At 26.8% G+C, this 15,963-nt stretch overlaps 1 protein-coding gene across 1 annotated transcript; it reads left to right on the plus strand.

Annotated features, from left to right (window-relative positions):
* Positions 1–1,861: 1,861 nt before the first annotated feature.
* On the plus strand, positions 1,862–3,102 carry Phum_PHUM271650 (uncharacterized protein; the record flags this gene model as incomplete). Its single annotated transcript, XM_002426705.1, has 2 exons — positions 1,862–1,879; positions 2,077–3,102. 2 exons carry the CDS (start codon positions 1,862–1,864, stop codon positions 3,100–3,102), a joined length of 1,044 nt encoding a protein of 347 aa, XP_002426750.1.
* Positions 3,103–15,963: the final 12,861 nt, after the last annotated feature.

A 15,963-nucleotide genomic window follows, 5' to 3' on the forward strand; every position in this document is an offset into this window, starting at 1 on the left:
TGTGTGCGGCGTAAAAAAAAAGAAAAAAAAAATCACTTGGCATGCGTTTTTCAATGAAGAAGCTTTTCGTGAGTTTTTTTTCTCTTCTCTCGGAGATTAAATTCACGAATTTAACTATTGTTTTTTTTTTTTTTTTTTTTTTTTTACTACTCTCTTATCCAAATCCTCCGACATTTTATCCTTTTTATTGCCTTCATAAAAACCTTTTGCAACCTTTGCTTAATTTTCTTGCCAATTCTCGATAGCAAAAAAAACTCATTTTTTTTTATCTCTATCTCCCTCTCTCTCCCTCTTCGATTCATTTGAACCTCATTATGTTTTTTATTTCAGTTTATATCTTTTTTCTCCTTCATTAATTTCATTCTGTTTCCTTTTTTAATGAATGTTTTGCTTATGTTGTTGTTTTACAACAAAACTTTTTTTTTCGTTTTATTACCCTTTTTTTAATTAATAAAAAAAAATTTTTTTTTCCATTGTAATATCAATTTCCGGATGGACTTTTCAAAATGTAGTAGAGATTTTAAATCGTTTCCGGTTCGATTCCATCATCGAATTAATTCCGTTTACTTTTTCGAAAATTTTTATTTTATATTTAAAAAAAACCGTTAATTTTAATTTCAAATTTTGACATAATCATAAAATTTTATATTACGATAACAACGTGAGAAAAATTAAATTTTTTTTTTTAAATAAAAATAAATAATTAAACGAAAGTTTTTCTAATTAAAAAAAAAAAAAAAAAAAAAAAAAAGAATAGAATTGAAAGAAGAAAACAAAATATTTTAACTTAAAAACTTATTTAAAATCCAGCCAGAGAAAGAGAAAGAGAGAAAGAAAAAAAAATTCTTTTTTTTTTCTCTTCTTTGTAAGTATCTGGAAAAGCACGTTTTCCGGGGAAACAATTTCCTCATTGGTTGCTCTTTCAACCCGCCCATTGAAATGGAGTTTTATTAGCTCACCATACATTCCTTACGGTAACAATGTTGATTTTACTTTATTTTTATTTTTTATATTCACAGCGTTTTTTATCATCCCCCATAATCATCATCATCATCATCGTTAATATTATTTTACCGCGAATTTTAAATTAAAACGCGATATGGCGAATTTATTACCACGTATAACGTTAATTTGACATTTAAAAAAAAAATTACGTAATAATAATAATAATTATTAAGGTGCAAAATTAAGGGTAGGAAAAAAGCGTTAAAACTTACGTTAGTTAAAACTTTCGTTAGTTCGTTCGTTTGTTTGGTTATAAGTTGATTTGTTGTGAATATGAAAAAAATAATGTAAAATTACAATAAGGGGTGGAATGAAAACACTTGTTACAGAGATTCGACAATAGGGTTTTCCCCTTTTTCTTTTTTTTTCTGTTTTCCCTATTTTCCTTCTATGGATTTTTTTTTTTTCCTTCTTCTCTCCTCTTCTCTTCTCTCTCTTTTTTTTTGTTTGTTTTTTTTTCTTCTCCTTTCTCTTTTCTGTTTCCAGTTTGAACAACAATTTTCAAAATATAAAATCTCTTCAGTCTTTAACTTTTCTCCGAACCAGAAACAATTTTTTTGTTTTAAAAAATTTTTTTCGGTTTTTAATTTTTAAAGAAAAATTTTTCTTAATAAGTTTTGTATTTATTTATTTATTTTTTGCGATTCGTGTGTTATCATTAAAAAATTGAAAATGTTATCGATAATTTTATTTAAATTCGATTGTAATAAAAACTTATGTAAAAAATTTTTATTCGTGATTTTTTTAAATGAATTTATTTTAAATAATAATAAATTTCGTTAATTATTAATAAATAATTTTTATTAAGGTAAGTTTATTTATTTATTACTCTTGCATTTATTAAAATAATTAAGAAATGTATTTAACGCGTTACGTTTTTAATAAATTTTTAAGTGATGATTTCTTATCAATGTTAATAAATTTGATATTAAGTATAAGAAAAAATAATTTAATATATAATTAAACAAAAGGAAAAATTTTATTATTATTATTATTATTATTATTAAATACAGTTAATAAGTTTACTTTTTTTTTATAAGAATGAATCATTAATTTAATTTATTTTCATAGATGATAATGGCCATTCCTCCTTACATTGGATTATCTGTGTCCATATTAAACAATAATCAAATGACGTATTCGATTCCGGATAAGGAAGGAGGACAAGAATCTCGTAGTAGTCCGGAAATAAGAAAAACAAACAACAACGCGATCGACGACAATCTCACATGCATACCTAAAAAAAGAAGTTTCGACGTTGCATTTTTAATATCGCCCGATGAGGGCAAACAAAACAAGTCGAAAAGACAAGAAGTGAAAAAATTCGATGCGCAACAAGAAATAGATGTCGAAACATGCGAAAACGATACGATAAAAAGTGCATTTAAAAAAGTCGGTGTCGGATTTTCCGCTGCGACAATTGGAGAATCGTCACGTTCGCCGTCACCCATTGACGCCGTACGAACACCGTCACCGTCGTATAAAAATAACATTATGGAAAAAAAATTAAATACGGTGCTCCTGGGACCGGACGTGCTCAAACCTAAAAAAGAAATATTTCAATATGGACCCGTCGAAAATCAAAGGCCGAGATTTCAAAATTATCAAAAAGACGTTGTCGTTGATAAGCAATCTTCATTGTTCATTGGTAATAATTTAATAAGTCCCGTGTCCGTCGGTCTCGCACGTCAAAATTTCATTCCGGCTCCCATGTTCGGAGCGAGTCCAATATTGCCGACGAGTTTTGTAAACGCTTCCCTGTTGCCACCTTCGTTGGCCGCATTAACTCTTCCGGCGCAAAATGTCTGTGCCAAATGCAACGTTTCCTTCCGCATGACATCCGATTTAGTTTACCACATGAGATCTCATCATAAAAACGATCACGCGAATTCGGATCATTTGAGGAGGCGACGGGAAATGGATAAATTAAAATGTCCCGTTTGTAACGAGAGTTTCCGGGAACGACATCATTTAACGAGACACATGACGGCACACCAGGATAAAGAAGGAGACAACGTGGATTCCGAATCGAATTATAAAATGATTAAAGGGAAAACCGTGGATAATTCTAGAATATCCGGAGATTATAACCCGTGATTTCTTTTTTTTTTTTTTTGTATTTATTAACCCGTGTAAATAATTGTTTTTCTTGTTAGCGTTTATGTTAGTCTAAAAATTTAAAAAAAATGAATAAAAAAACTAAATTAGTTGTCTAATATTCTTATCATTTTAGATTTTAGATAACAACAACATTAATAAATAAATAAAAAATTATGTTTTATTATTTATTTATAAACAAAAAAACCAACCAACCAATCGTAATTTTTTTTACTACCGGGAAATTCAAATTGTAATAATAATAAATTTTCTTTTTTTTATTATTATTAGCATAAAGAAAAATTAATAATGATAATGATAATGATGATGATGATTAATTATTACACAAATAAAATTTATTAAAACTTCTATTAAATGAAACATTTCTTATTTTCCGTATAAATATTTTTTAAAAAAAAATTGTACCCGCATTTTAATAAATATAATAAAATTCGGTAGCCATTTTGTTTTATTTTGCTTGCTTTGTAGTTTTAATTTTTTAGAATTTTTTTTTTTTTTACCTAAAATTACTACGGGGGGGGGGGGAATTGATGTTAATCCTTTCGAATTCAGAAAGAAAAAAATCGATCGGGAAACATTTTTTTTTGTTTTGTTTTATTGTTTTAAAAACTTAATCACCATTTATTATTATTATTATTATTACTATTACAACCATTGTTTGTTTTTTTTTTTTAGTAATAATTAAAAATAATACATGTAATTGAATGAAGGAGAATCATTATAGAACATAAAGAAATCTTTCAAGGATAAAAAATTAAAATTGATAAAAGGCCATCTGTTATATCAGTCTGAGGAAACAATGAAAATCTCATTGAGAAACATTCGGTAGCTATCGGTTCTTTCTACACCATTTAATTTAAACATTTAAATTTAATATAAAACCCTTAATTTTATTTAATTTAAAAAAAAAAAAAGAGGTTTCGACGACGTTTTGTTTTTTGTTTTTTTTGTTATCCTTTCTTTCTCTTCTTTCTCTTTCTCTTTTCTCTTCTTTTCTCTTTCTCTTTCCTTTTTTTTTTGTTTTTGTTTTGTAAAATATTTTAATATTTATTATTATCGTTAAAGAAAAGAAAAGAAAAACCCCGACGACAGATTTTTTTAATTTTAATTTTATTTTTTTAAATAAAAATCGTATTGTTGCCGTGACGAATGTATTGGAAATTTTAAAAATTAAATATCATTATCGACTTGTTGCCATTTATATATTTACGCGTTTTTTTTTAGAAAGAGATAATATATATTCATCCCGCATTTATTTATTTTTTTTAACATGGCGCGGAAAAATTTTTTTTAATTTTAAAATTATAAATTTTGATTATTATTATTATTTTTGTTTAACGTTTAAAAATCAAATGATGATAAACATTTAAAGTAAAACGATAAAAGGGGAGATAGATAAGGGTAGTTTATTAAGGGTAGGTATAAAAAGAATTAATTTTATCGTATTAAAATTTTAAAAAAATGATTTTTAAGATTTTATTTTTCGGGTTGGAGTAAAAAAAATTTTTTTTCTAACGTTTATCCTTTTATTATTAATTTAATTTTTTGTTTTTTGTTTATTTATTTAATAAAATAATGTAAATTATTAAAAAATAAATAAAATGAAAAGACAAAAGGAAAATTTTTACATAAAATATATTATTCAAGAATGTAAATCGAGAGTTAATGAAAAGAGAATTAGTTTTAAAGGGTCGTAATTGGTGTTGTAATACAGGGAAACAAGGATTCACCGGTTCCCACATTAACGGTCATAAATAAACAACTCGTTGAAAGGCAATCAGATCATCCCTTACGGTCATATTAACCCTCTCACTACAACTACTACCACTACTACCACCATTTATTATTCTTTACCGTTTTGTTTTTGCATTTTTTTTTTTTTTGTAATTAAAAATAATCCCAAAAATTTTAAAAGAAACATTTTTTTTTGTGGCCGAAGTTAAAAAACAACAACAACTTCCGGTTAATTAAATAATTAAAGAAAAAAAATAAAAATTTGCTCATTCAAGAGTGGTTTAAATAGTACAAAACGGTGGTACCGTAAAAAATCTTTTTTTTTTTTTTGTCCCCGAACAACAGTATCAGGAGCAGGAGCAGAAGCGGGAGCAGCTTCTAACAAAAGGTTCGTTCCATTGAAAATTTTTCCTCTCTTTCTCCCTACCACCATCCACTCTCCTCCGTTGTTTCTCCTCCTATATTTTGTTCCTTTTTACTCACTTTTCTCTTTTTCTCTTCCTCCCTTTTTCCTCTTCCTACTTCCTCATCCTCCTCCTTCCCGCACTCTCTCTTCTCCTCTCCCCCCCGATGAATGAACCGCAACAAATCCAGAACGTCAGTCTTAGCTTCCGGATAATACCGTAACTAATTGTTTTCAATTTACATATTTTGCTCGTATATTTTTCAAAGTATTCCCTAGCTCGGTTTAGTTTCGGAGATCTTTGATATTTCAGTATTGCCTTTCCCTTCCTCTTTTACTATTTGCCTAACCTTCCTTTTTTTCCCGCCTTTCCCCCTCCCCTCCATACTTTCTCCACACTTCCCATCTACTTCCATTATGTCATATCGTTTTGATTTACCTTTTTATGTATTCGATTCATCTTTATGTAAACTTTTTTCTTTTTTTTTTTCGAATTAATCTCTCCGATTTAATTTATTTTTCGTTTTATTATTATTATTATTATCATTACTTTTTTTTTTTTAAAAAATAAAAAAATTGATTAATTTTTACGCAGGTAAATAATAATAATAATAATTTTTTTTACTTTAGTTTCGAGAACGTTCTATTACATTTATTATTTTATATAATCTCCCTTAAGGTTGTTGCTTTTTTTAATTCGCTTATGGTAAAACAACTAAAAATTACAAACTGGTCACTTAAAAGGGTATTTAAACCTTATAAAAATTATTATTATTATTATTATCATTATTATCATTATTATGAAAGGTTACAATTTAAATTTAAATTTAATTTTTTTTTTTTTTTAAATTAATGAAAATTCGATGGTTAAAAAAAAAAAAATTGAATTTCACTTGTAAAATGAAAGAAGATAAAATTAATTTTTAATTAATGTTTTCTTAATTTAGTGAAGTTTTTTTTTTTTCGAGAAAATTTTTTTCTTTTTGTTGTTCGGAAAGGGTTTTCGAGGTGGGAGGGGAAGAGGGTTGGAAATAAGTTTTTATCGCGAAAGAAAAGGAAAAGAAAAGAAAAAAAATTTTATTTTTTTTTTTTAAACTTTGTCAAAACGTCCCCATCGTATTTTCTCCCCCCACCCTTCCTTCCTCATTCCTATATCTTTGTACGTATACGTATAAATATATATATTTAAAATTTGAAACCTCCCCAACGAAAAATTCAACCCCTAATATTTCCACAACGACTGTTATCAGTTTCAAACGCCTCCCATATTGTAAAATCCTCCCTCACCATCTTTATTTTAAATAATAATATTTTTTTTCATTTTTTTTTATTTTTTATTTTCCTTTTGCTGGAAAAAAAAAAGAAAAGTTTCCGTCTTAAGAGTTTTCCGTTCTAACTTCTTGTTCATTAAACCCCTGTGAGCAAGAAAGGATTTTTTAAGACTTCCTTCTTTTTTTACCATCCCCCTCCCCTCCTTTTTTTTCCTCATCTTTTTATTTTTTTCTATTCTACTTTACCACCCTTTCTCTTCTATCTTTTTTTTTCTTCTGCTCCTCCTCTTTTTTTCTTTTTCTTTTTTTTCTTTTTTTTTTCATACCGAAAACTTCTTTGGATCGTCTTCCTTTTCTCTCTCTTTCTCTTTCTCTCTTTTATTTTATTCATTTTAATTATTATGAATTACGCCTTCATTAAAATAAAAAAATTAACTTTAATTTAATTTTTTTTTCTTTTTTTTTTGTCCGTGGGGGACGAGATGAGATGTGGGGGGAGGTATTGTTTTTGTTCAGCTCACCGAAAAAAAAAAACGTGGCAAGTTTGTTATAGTGATGAAAATTTTTTTTTTTTAAATTTTTAGGCTTATGTTTTTAATTTTCAAGAAGAAAAATTTTGCGCGCCCCGAATAAAAATAAAAAAACAATAATAATAATAATGATGATAGTAAAAACAGAAATAAAAAAAAAGAAATCAACAATGGATTTTGTTCGGTAAGAGAATAGAAAAAAAAACCGGAGGAGGGGTAAGGGGTAGGGGGAAGGGGTTAGAGAATTTTAAAAAGAGAAATACCAAAAGTTAACGGAAGTCAAAAACCGGTCGCAAACGGAAATAGCTAAACAAGAAGAATGAATGAATGAATGAAGGAGAGGCTGTGTGATTGTTAGCCCGGCATTAACCAATGACATTGCGGCACTTCCGGTTGGTTGAGCATGTTCAGATATTTTCATTTCAGCATTTTATTTTAGATTTCTATTGTTTATGTCTCTTTTTTTTTTTGTTTATATTTTATATATATTTTGACTTGCTAAAAAAAAAAAAAAAAATTACGTTTTGCAATTTTCTATTAATAATGTCTTCCGGCATCGTTTGTCTGTGTATGAATGTGTGTTTGTGTGCGTGCGTGCGTGCGTGCGTGTGTATACGTAAGTTTCCTTTTTTTTTATGTTTTCTACCACCGTCGCTTTTTACCACAAAAAAAAAACCATAATATATTAAATGTATTTATTATTTTTACCGATTGTATCACTCGAGAATGAAAAAAAAAAAAAATGAATATTTACAAACCGTATCCACATTAAATAAATTTAAAAAAAAAAAAATTAATTTCCGGTTTTTCGCAAAACATCAAAAAAAAAAAAAACATTTAATAAAATACACGCACACGCACGCACACACAAAAGTACGAACGCAAGATTTTTTATTTATTTTATCTTCTATCGTCATTAATTAAAAATCGAAAAAAAAAAATAATAATAATAATAAATTAATCAATTTTATATTTATTGAACGATATAAATTTCCCCCCCCCTTTTTGAATTGTAAAAAAAAAAAAAAATTATGGCGGGTAAAAAAATTCTTATTTAAAATCTAAAATCAATGAAAAATTTTTATTGTTTAATTTTTTTTTGTTTAAAAAAAAAAAAAAAAATGAAAATTAAAATCTCCGGCTTGAGATTGGATGGACGAACGAACGAACGTTCGAGATCTTTTCACTCAGCTAAATGAAATCCCCGTCGTTCAATCAGATAAATATAAAAAAAAAAATGATTTTTGTAGTTAATATGAATTATAGCGCTATATTATCTTTTATTATTATTATTATTAATATTATTATTTTACGTCCGACCCCTATTCTTTGGACTCCTCGGTTTTCGCAACAAATTAAAAGATTGTTTTTAAATGTTTTTTTTCAATTTTCCATGCTTCTTTTGCAAAAAAAAAAAAAGGAAATGATGTAAGCGTGAAAAAATTTATTTATTTTTATTAATAAAATTTTATTTTTTTGTTTTCCCGAATATATATAAATAAAATAGGATATTAATAATAATAATAAATATTTATTTATCGTGTAAAAATAATTTACAATCTTTTGTTTTTGTTTTTTTTATAAAATTCGCAAGCCAAAAATTTTCCAGAAGCGAGATCATCATCACTTAATAAAATTAATTAATAATATAAATTGAATTCACACTTACGCACACACGCAGACACATAAAAAGAGAATGAGAGAGAGAGAGATAGAGAGAAACGAAAAGTGGCGTATATACGTGGAGAGTGAGTGAGTGAGTGAGAGTGAGAGAGAGAGATTGAGGATGAGGGTAAATGATAAAAATTTATCTGTGATAAAGTGAAAAAAAAGGATTTAAAATAAATCAAGTAAAACCAAAACCTATGGCGTAAAGGATAAGTCTCAAATGTGTTTTCCTTCGAAATTCAGATAAAGTCATCAGAAAACTTATAAATCAAAACATGAAAATGCCTATTCCAACGGTTTTTCTTTTTTTTTTTCCTTTTTTCTTTACGCTTTCTTATTCTTCTTTCATTTTCATTTTTATTTTCGGTGTTGGGGGGGATAGGGGGTAGGGGTAGGGATAGGAGGAGGAAGCGAATATTATTAAATTATAAAGAAGAAAAAAAAATTCATTCATATATATATATATATATATATATATATATATATATATATTTTTATATCTCTTCGTATTATATTTGAATATTATTTATTTTTATGAGTTTTTTTTTTTCTACGCTGGATCAACGACAAAACTTGTTCGTATTATAATTCGACTTTGAAAAAAAAAAAAAAAATACATAAAAGAGGATGAAAAAATATCGAGAGAGTAAGAGAGAGAGAGAATGGTGGAGAAAACATTCTCACCCTTTCTTTTAGGAAACCCTTAAACGTTAAAAGTTTAGGGGTAAATCGTGTAGCGGTTATAATCACATTAAATTCGACACTTCCACACTTTCCTCCTTAGTGCGTTTGGTAACACATCATACTCTCTCTCTCTCACTGTCTTTCTTTGCCTCTCTAAATGAAATCGTTGGAGTTATTTCGTAGAGCTAACAAACGTACGCGAAAAAAAAGATTTTTTTAAATTTTTAAATGAATGACCGTGACCTCTGGACTGGTTTTTCTCTTTCGGGAAAATTCTCGGCCGACTATATATTAGTAAAACAAACAAACAAACAAAAAAATGATGTAATTTTATGAATAAAATTTAAATATTGTGACTGTAAGTCACAAAAATTCAGTTAAACAAGGAGTTAAAAGCATAAGCTGTTTTTTTTTTTTTTTTTTCTCTTCGTAACAAAAGACTTTATGTTTGTTCGTTCCCTGGAACTTTTGTAATAAGTTTTCTATGTTAAAATGGCACATAAAACAATCGAATATACAACTAAAATTTTTTTTATTAATATTTTTACTTGATTATAATTATTCCCTTTCTCCCCGCTCCCCGCGCCCGCCAAAAAAAATAAACTCTTAGGAACAACCATTTATGTTGAAATTTTGTTTTGCAAAGGAAAAAAAATCCGAATAAATTTAAAAATAAAAAATGATAATAAACACCTGGTTTTTATTTGTTTACATTTAATTTCGATACATAAATAAATAAATAAATTACAATCGTCGTTTCTTTGTTTAAATAAATTTAAAGAGGAGGAGAAGGAAGGGAGAGAGAAAAAATTAATTAATTAATAAATAATTAAATCCCGTTTGTTATAATGAATTTCTATTAAATCCCGTTTGTTATAATGAATTTCTATTAAATCCCTTATTACATTAAGTTATAAAATTATTAATTTTTATTAAAATGAGCTATAAATATGGTAAAATAAGTCTCGAGAGCATCCTCTATATGGTTTAACGTTCCAGTTTGTGAGTTTTTGGCAAAAGGCTTTGGTAATCTGAGTTCCACGGTTCCGTGAACTTTTAATTTATACAGCTTCATTGAGCAGTCATTTTCGGGTTTTTATTTTATTTTATTTTTTTGTTTCTGCCTCCTTTCCCTTTCCCTTCCGACCTCTTTCCCCACCTCCGAAAGAGATGAAAGAAGAAAGAGGTAAAGGGAAAAAAGTAGGAACAGGAACAATGATGTTGTTTGTGTTGTGTTTGTTTTTGTTTGTTGAAATATTCAATCAAATCAACCGTATTATGATGAGACTGAACTCGTCCATACGGTTCACAAAAAAAAAAAAAAAAGGTTCGTCGTTATAAATAAAAATGATTTTTTTTTTATTTTTGGCGAGAGGAGGAAGAGGAGGAGGAGGGGGAAAGTTAATGCCGTTTTTACCATTTTGCCATTTTAGTTATAAAACGATAAAAAATAATTTGATTGATTGATTTAAGTTTTCCAGAAAAAGAAAAAAATAAAAAAAACGCGAATTTATTGGCACCGTCCTCTCGTAGAAAAAAATTTTTTTTTGTAAGTTAAACGATGTAGAATAATAATAATAATAATTTCTTTAAAAAATTAAAAAAAAAAATTTCCGAGGGGTAGTGGGGGTTGGAAAGGGAGGGGTGGAAAGGAGGTGGGACATATGTAGCTTTTCACGAAGCAATGCATCACAAATTTAATTTTAGAAATGGATCAAAGCACTTATAAATAATCCGAAGAGTTTTTCCACTTCTAGAACTTTCAATTTTTTTCCCCTCCTCTCTCCCTTTTTTCCTTTCCTTCCTCCTCCTCCTCCCCCTCCCCCTCTCATCTTCTCTTTACGTTACGTTACGATTATTTATTTTATTTCGACATATTCGTAAAGTTTTTTTTTTTCCTTTTTTCGTAAAAATTAATAGAAAATGACGACACCGCAGTAAACAATCTTAAAAGTTATTATTATTATTATTCTTTTTTCCCAAAAAGTTATATTACATACATACATACAGAAAGTTATATCGTAAAACATAATTCGACACCGTAAAAAAAGAAAAAAAAAACTTTTCTTTCCTTCCTTCCTTTCGAATACAAAATAAACATAAAAATAATAAAAAAGTTTTCTTTTTTCTTTTTCCTAATAATTATGACGTCATTTTCCTTATCTCAGGTACATAAAAGAAAATAAAATAAAAGTATAAAAAGTAGGGACATTTGTATTCTCGAAACGACATTTGTATCTACAAAATATAATTTAAACAAAACGAAGAAAACAAAGAAAACAAATCGGAAAATATTTTTTTTTTTATTAAAAAATCCGCCGCCATATTTAAAATATAAGATAAAAATCTTTTTTGTTTTATAAACGCAAACGAGCGAAACAGGTTACGACAACCGCCCTCTCCCCGCCTTTTACCCCCCCCCCTCTCCCCCGCTCCGCCCCGCCCCCTTCTCTTCTCCTCCCTCGAAAAGTTTGCCGGGAGGGGAGGGGAAGGGGGCGATATTATTAAAAATTTAAAAACCAGAAGTCAAAAACTAAACAATTATACGTACGTACGTTGTTAAATAATTTCAAAAATTATGCATTATTATTATTATTAAAAATTTTAAAATTGTTTTCTTCCACGGTTTACATTGTATATAATATTGTAAATATTATTATTATTATTATTACTATTACAGAATCTTATCATTTTATTTTACTATTCAAAGACAGTTTTTGCGTTTTGTTAAAAACTTTTGCTATAAATAAAGTAAGCAATAAAGATGCTTCGTGCCCTTCGTTCTTCCAAGAACGGAGGAGTCGTCTATAATTGTTTGTTTAGTTAAATTTCGTTTTTATTTCATTTGAGACTTTTCCAAAATGTTTTCTTTTTTTTATTGTTTTTAATATTTTCGCGGAAAATTTTCTTCTTCTTCCTTTTTTCTGACGTTTTTCGGTACCCGTAAGGTATACTCGTAAGGTTTAAAACTTTACTACTAGGTATGGGTCGAAGAAAAAGAATAAATGAATGGGGATGTGAAATAAATAAATGAAAATTTATTTTGTTTTTTCCGTTTGAAATCGTTAATATTATTATTATTATTATTATTATTATTATTATTATTATTATTATTATTATTATTATTATTATTATTATTATTACTATTGTGATTTTTTTTTAAATAAATAAAATAAAATAAAATAAAAAAATGTTTATTCCGCGTGTGCATATCGGAAGATTTGTTTCGCATCAGAATTTATGGCGTGGAAAACTAAAAGTGAAAAATATTTACAGCGAAAAAAAAAAAAAAAAAAAAAAAAAAAAAAAAAAATTGCTGACAAAAATTCAAACCATTAAATATTTTTTCAATTGCGTTTTTGTTTTCAGCACTTTTTTTTTATTGTTCTAAAAAAAAAATCAGGGCCGTAAGAAAATTTGTTTTTTTTGGAAAAGTTTTTATGTTTCAAAACATGAAAATTAAAAAAATTATTGTAATAAAAGTCAATTTAAAAAAAAAAGAAAAAAAACAACACGATGAATTGTTACAATTTTTTATCTATTATTATTATTATTATTATTGTTTTTTTGAAACGTAGACAATTAACAAAACAAAACAAAAAATAATAATTCCTTAATCTGATCCTGCCGTCGTCATTCGTATATACAGATTTTCAATTTTGTCATTGGTTTTCGATTTTGCAAATATATAGACAACAACAATTCGGTTTCTGATATGAAACACTCCATTTCCAAAAAATTTTCTCTCTCTCTCTCTTTCTCTCTCTCTCATAATCCATGCGAAACATATCAAAAATTTAAAAAAAAAATATCGGGGATTTCATCTGGGACGTAAAATAATTTTCCCCCCCTGATAATAATAATAATAATAAAAGGAAAAAACATTAAACTCCGATTTTATTATCATTATTATTATATTTAACTATCGTTTGGTTGCAACCTAAAATTTTCCAATTGAAAATACTTACGCGTAAATATTATAGACTATATTATAGAGAGAATTGATAAAACGCAGATTGTATTATTAAAACAAAAGAAAATTAATGTTCGGGGAGGATAATTAGTGACGTAAGCAAAAATATTCCGGAAACAATCCGAAATTTTTTTTTTTTTCAATGAGAAAAAATGAAATAAAACTATTGAAATGGAACAAACGAACGAACATTCGGGGGGAAAACAAAAAAGAAAACTCGTTATGCGAAAATTATTTTTCGACAGGAAAAAGAGTGAAAAAAATGGGAGAGAGTAAGAGGGAGAGAGGAGGGGAGGAGGAAAAAGACGTATGATTTCAATTGGTCACGATTAATTTGAATTGAATGTTAAAAATTGTTGGAAACATAAAAATTTGGTCAACCTTTTTAGTATATTCTGATTATGATATTGAGAAGGAAAAATGACAACCAAAACAAATTTAACGAATGTGTTATATATATGCGTGTGTGTGTGCGTGTGTGTGGCACTATTCGGAGGCAAAAAGAGGGAAGAACATGAACGAGCACGTACACAAGCAGACGACAACGACGACGACGACAACATTTATAGGGTGGCACACTTGACTTCGTTTCCGTCATGGGAAGCAAAAAAAGAAAAAATTAAGTCAAAATTTATTATTATTATTACTATTTTTTTCATAAATAAAACAACCGTATCGAAACGTATATTTATTATCATTATTATTATTATTATTATTATTATTATTATTATTATTAATAATTTGTTAATAATTCGATTTGTGAATAATTTTATGAACAAACGAGGAGAAGATGAGAATTCAAAAATTTTTATTTTTCCGACCGGATTTTTTTTTAAATAAATATTTATTTTCCGTTTCCGTATTTTTATAAAAATGGTTATTATTATTATTATTATTATTATTATTATTATTAAACGGTTAGAAAGTTTTTCGTTTAAACAAACAAAAAAAAACCCTTGGGATACAAATAAATAAATCGATCAATTTAAAAAACAACCGACAAACAACATTTATCACACTCATTTTGTTTTACATGGAAACTTATTATGTCCTCGGGGATGAATATCATAATAACTTCATCATATCCGTAAAAGATTTTCATTTTTGCCACTTGAAATATGTTTACCGGGTTCATCGAGTCACTTTATTCTCATTTTTTTTTATGTTTTTTTTTTTAAATTCTAAAGTTGGTAACAATGTTTTTTTCCGGATAAACCAAAAATCGAAATGTTTTTTAATGCTTGAGAAATGCAAAACAATGTAAATGTTTGTTTGTTTTTCTTAATTTCGTTCTGCAACGTGTTTAATAACAATAACATAATTTTTATCATCATGTTTGGAATGATTCCCTCCGTTATCACTGTTATTATTATTATTATTCATTATTTTTCTCTAATAGATACATATATACATAAAATTTATTAAGCTAATTTTTGCGTTTGTTTTTTTTTTGTTTTGTTCTGTTTATTTATTTATTTTTTGGCTAATGTTTACCGACTTTTCGGCGTTGAAAGCGAAAAAAAAATTTTTACGGTTAATAAAATAATAATAATAATAATTAATTTGTATTAATAATAAATAAATAAATAAATAAACCTCACAACAAAATAATAAAATTATACATATAAACACTTCTCCAAAAATTAATTTAAAAATCGAGTTAAAGCGTCATAATTACTTTTTCTTATTTTATTTTTTTATTTTATTTTTTTATTTTATTTTATAAAAAAAAAAAAAAAAAAAAAGTTTAAATTATTAATGATGATGAAAACAATGAAAAGAAAAGAAAGGAAAAAAAAAAGTTTTGCCATAAAAATTATTTTTTTAAAAACAAAAATGAAAAACATAATTATTATCATTTCCTTAAGGCTAAGAAAGAGAGAAACAAAAAAAAAAAGTTTTTTTTTATTAATAATAATAATAATAATAATAATAATAATGATAATAAAGGAAAAATGAATTGAATAACATTATCAAGATAATCATCTACCTGGTAAAAAAAAAAAAAAAGCGGGAAACGGGGTAAAAAGAAAATCATGGAAAAACATGATGGAAAGTTCAGATGATGATAATAAAACAAAGTTAAAAAAAAAAGTTTTATAAAACATTTTTATTGAGTTACGCGCGTTCATGTTTTGCTACGGTTTGCCTTTGGGGCTAAAAAAGACGAGGCGGCGACGACGACGTTTCGTAGCAGCAAAAAAAAGAAAACCATTTTTTTTTTTTTTCACTTTTCAATTTTTTTTTTCTTCTTTTTTTTTATTCCGGTAAAATTATCATTATTATTATCATTATTATTATCATTATTATTATTATTATTATTAAAATAATTTTTTAATTTTAAACTATTAACTCATTCGATTTAACTCTCAATCAGTGGCGTATGTAGTAGGTTGCCTGATGATTGATTGTAAAAATTTTTTGTTTTTTCTTAAAATGAATGTAAAAAAAAATGTTTATTTATGTTTAATTGCGGTTGTATCGTCGTCTGGTTTTTTCGGTAACTATTAACATAAAAGTATTTCTAATAATAATAATGATAATGATGATGATGAAATTGAAATAAATTATTACGCG

This window comes from Pediculus humanus, genomic scaffold, assembly GCF_000006295.1.
Source record: "Pediculus humanus corporis 1103172107647 genomic scaffold, whole genome shotgun sequence".
Classification (NCBI taxonomy): Eukaryota; Metazoa; Arthropoda; class Insecta; order Psocodea; family Pediculidae; genus Pediculus; species Pediculus humanus.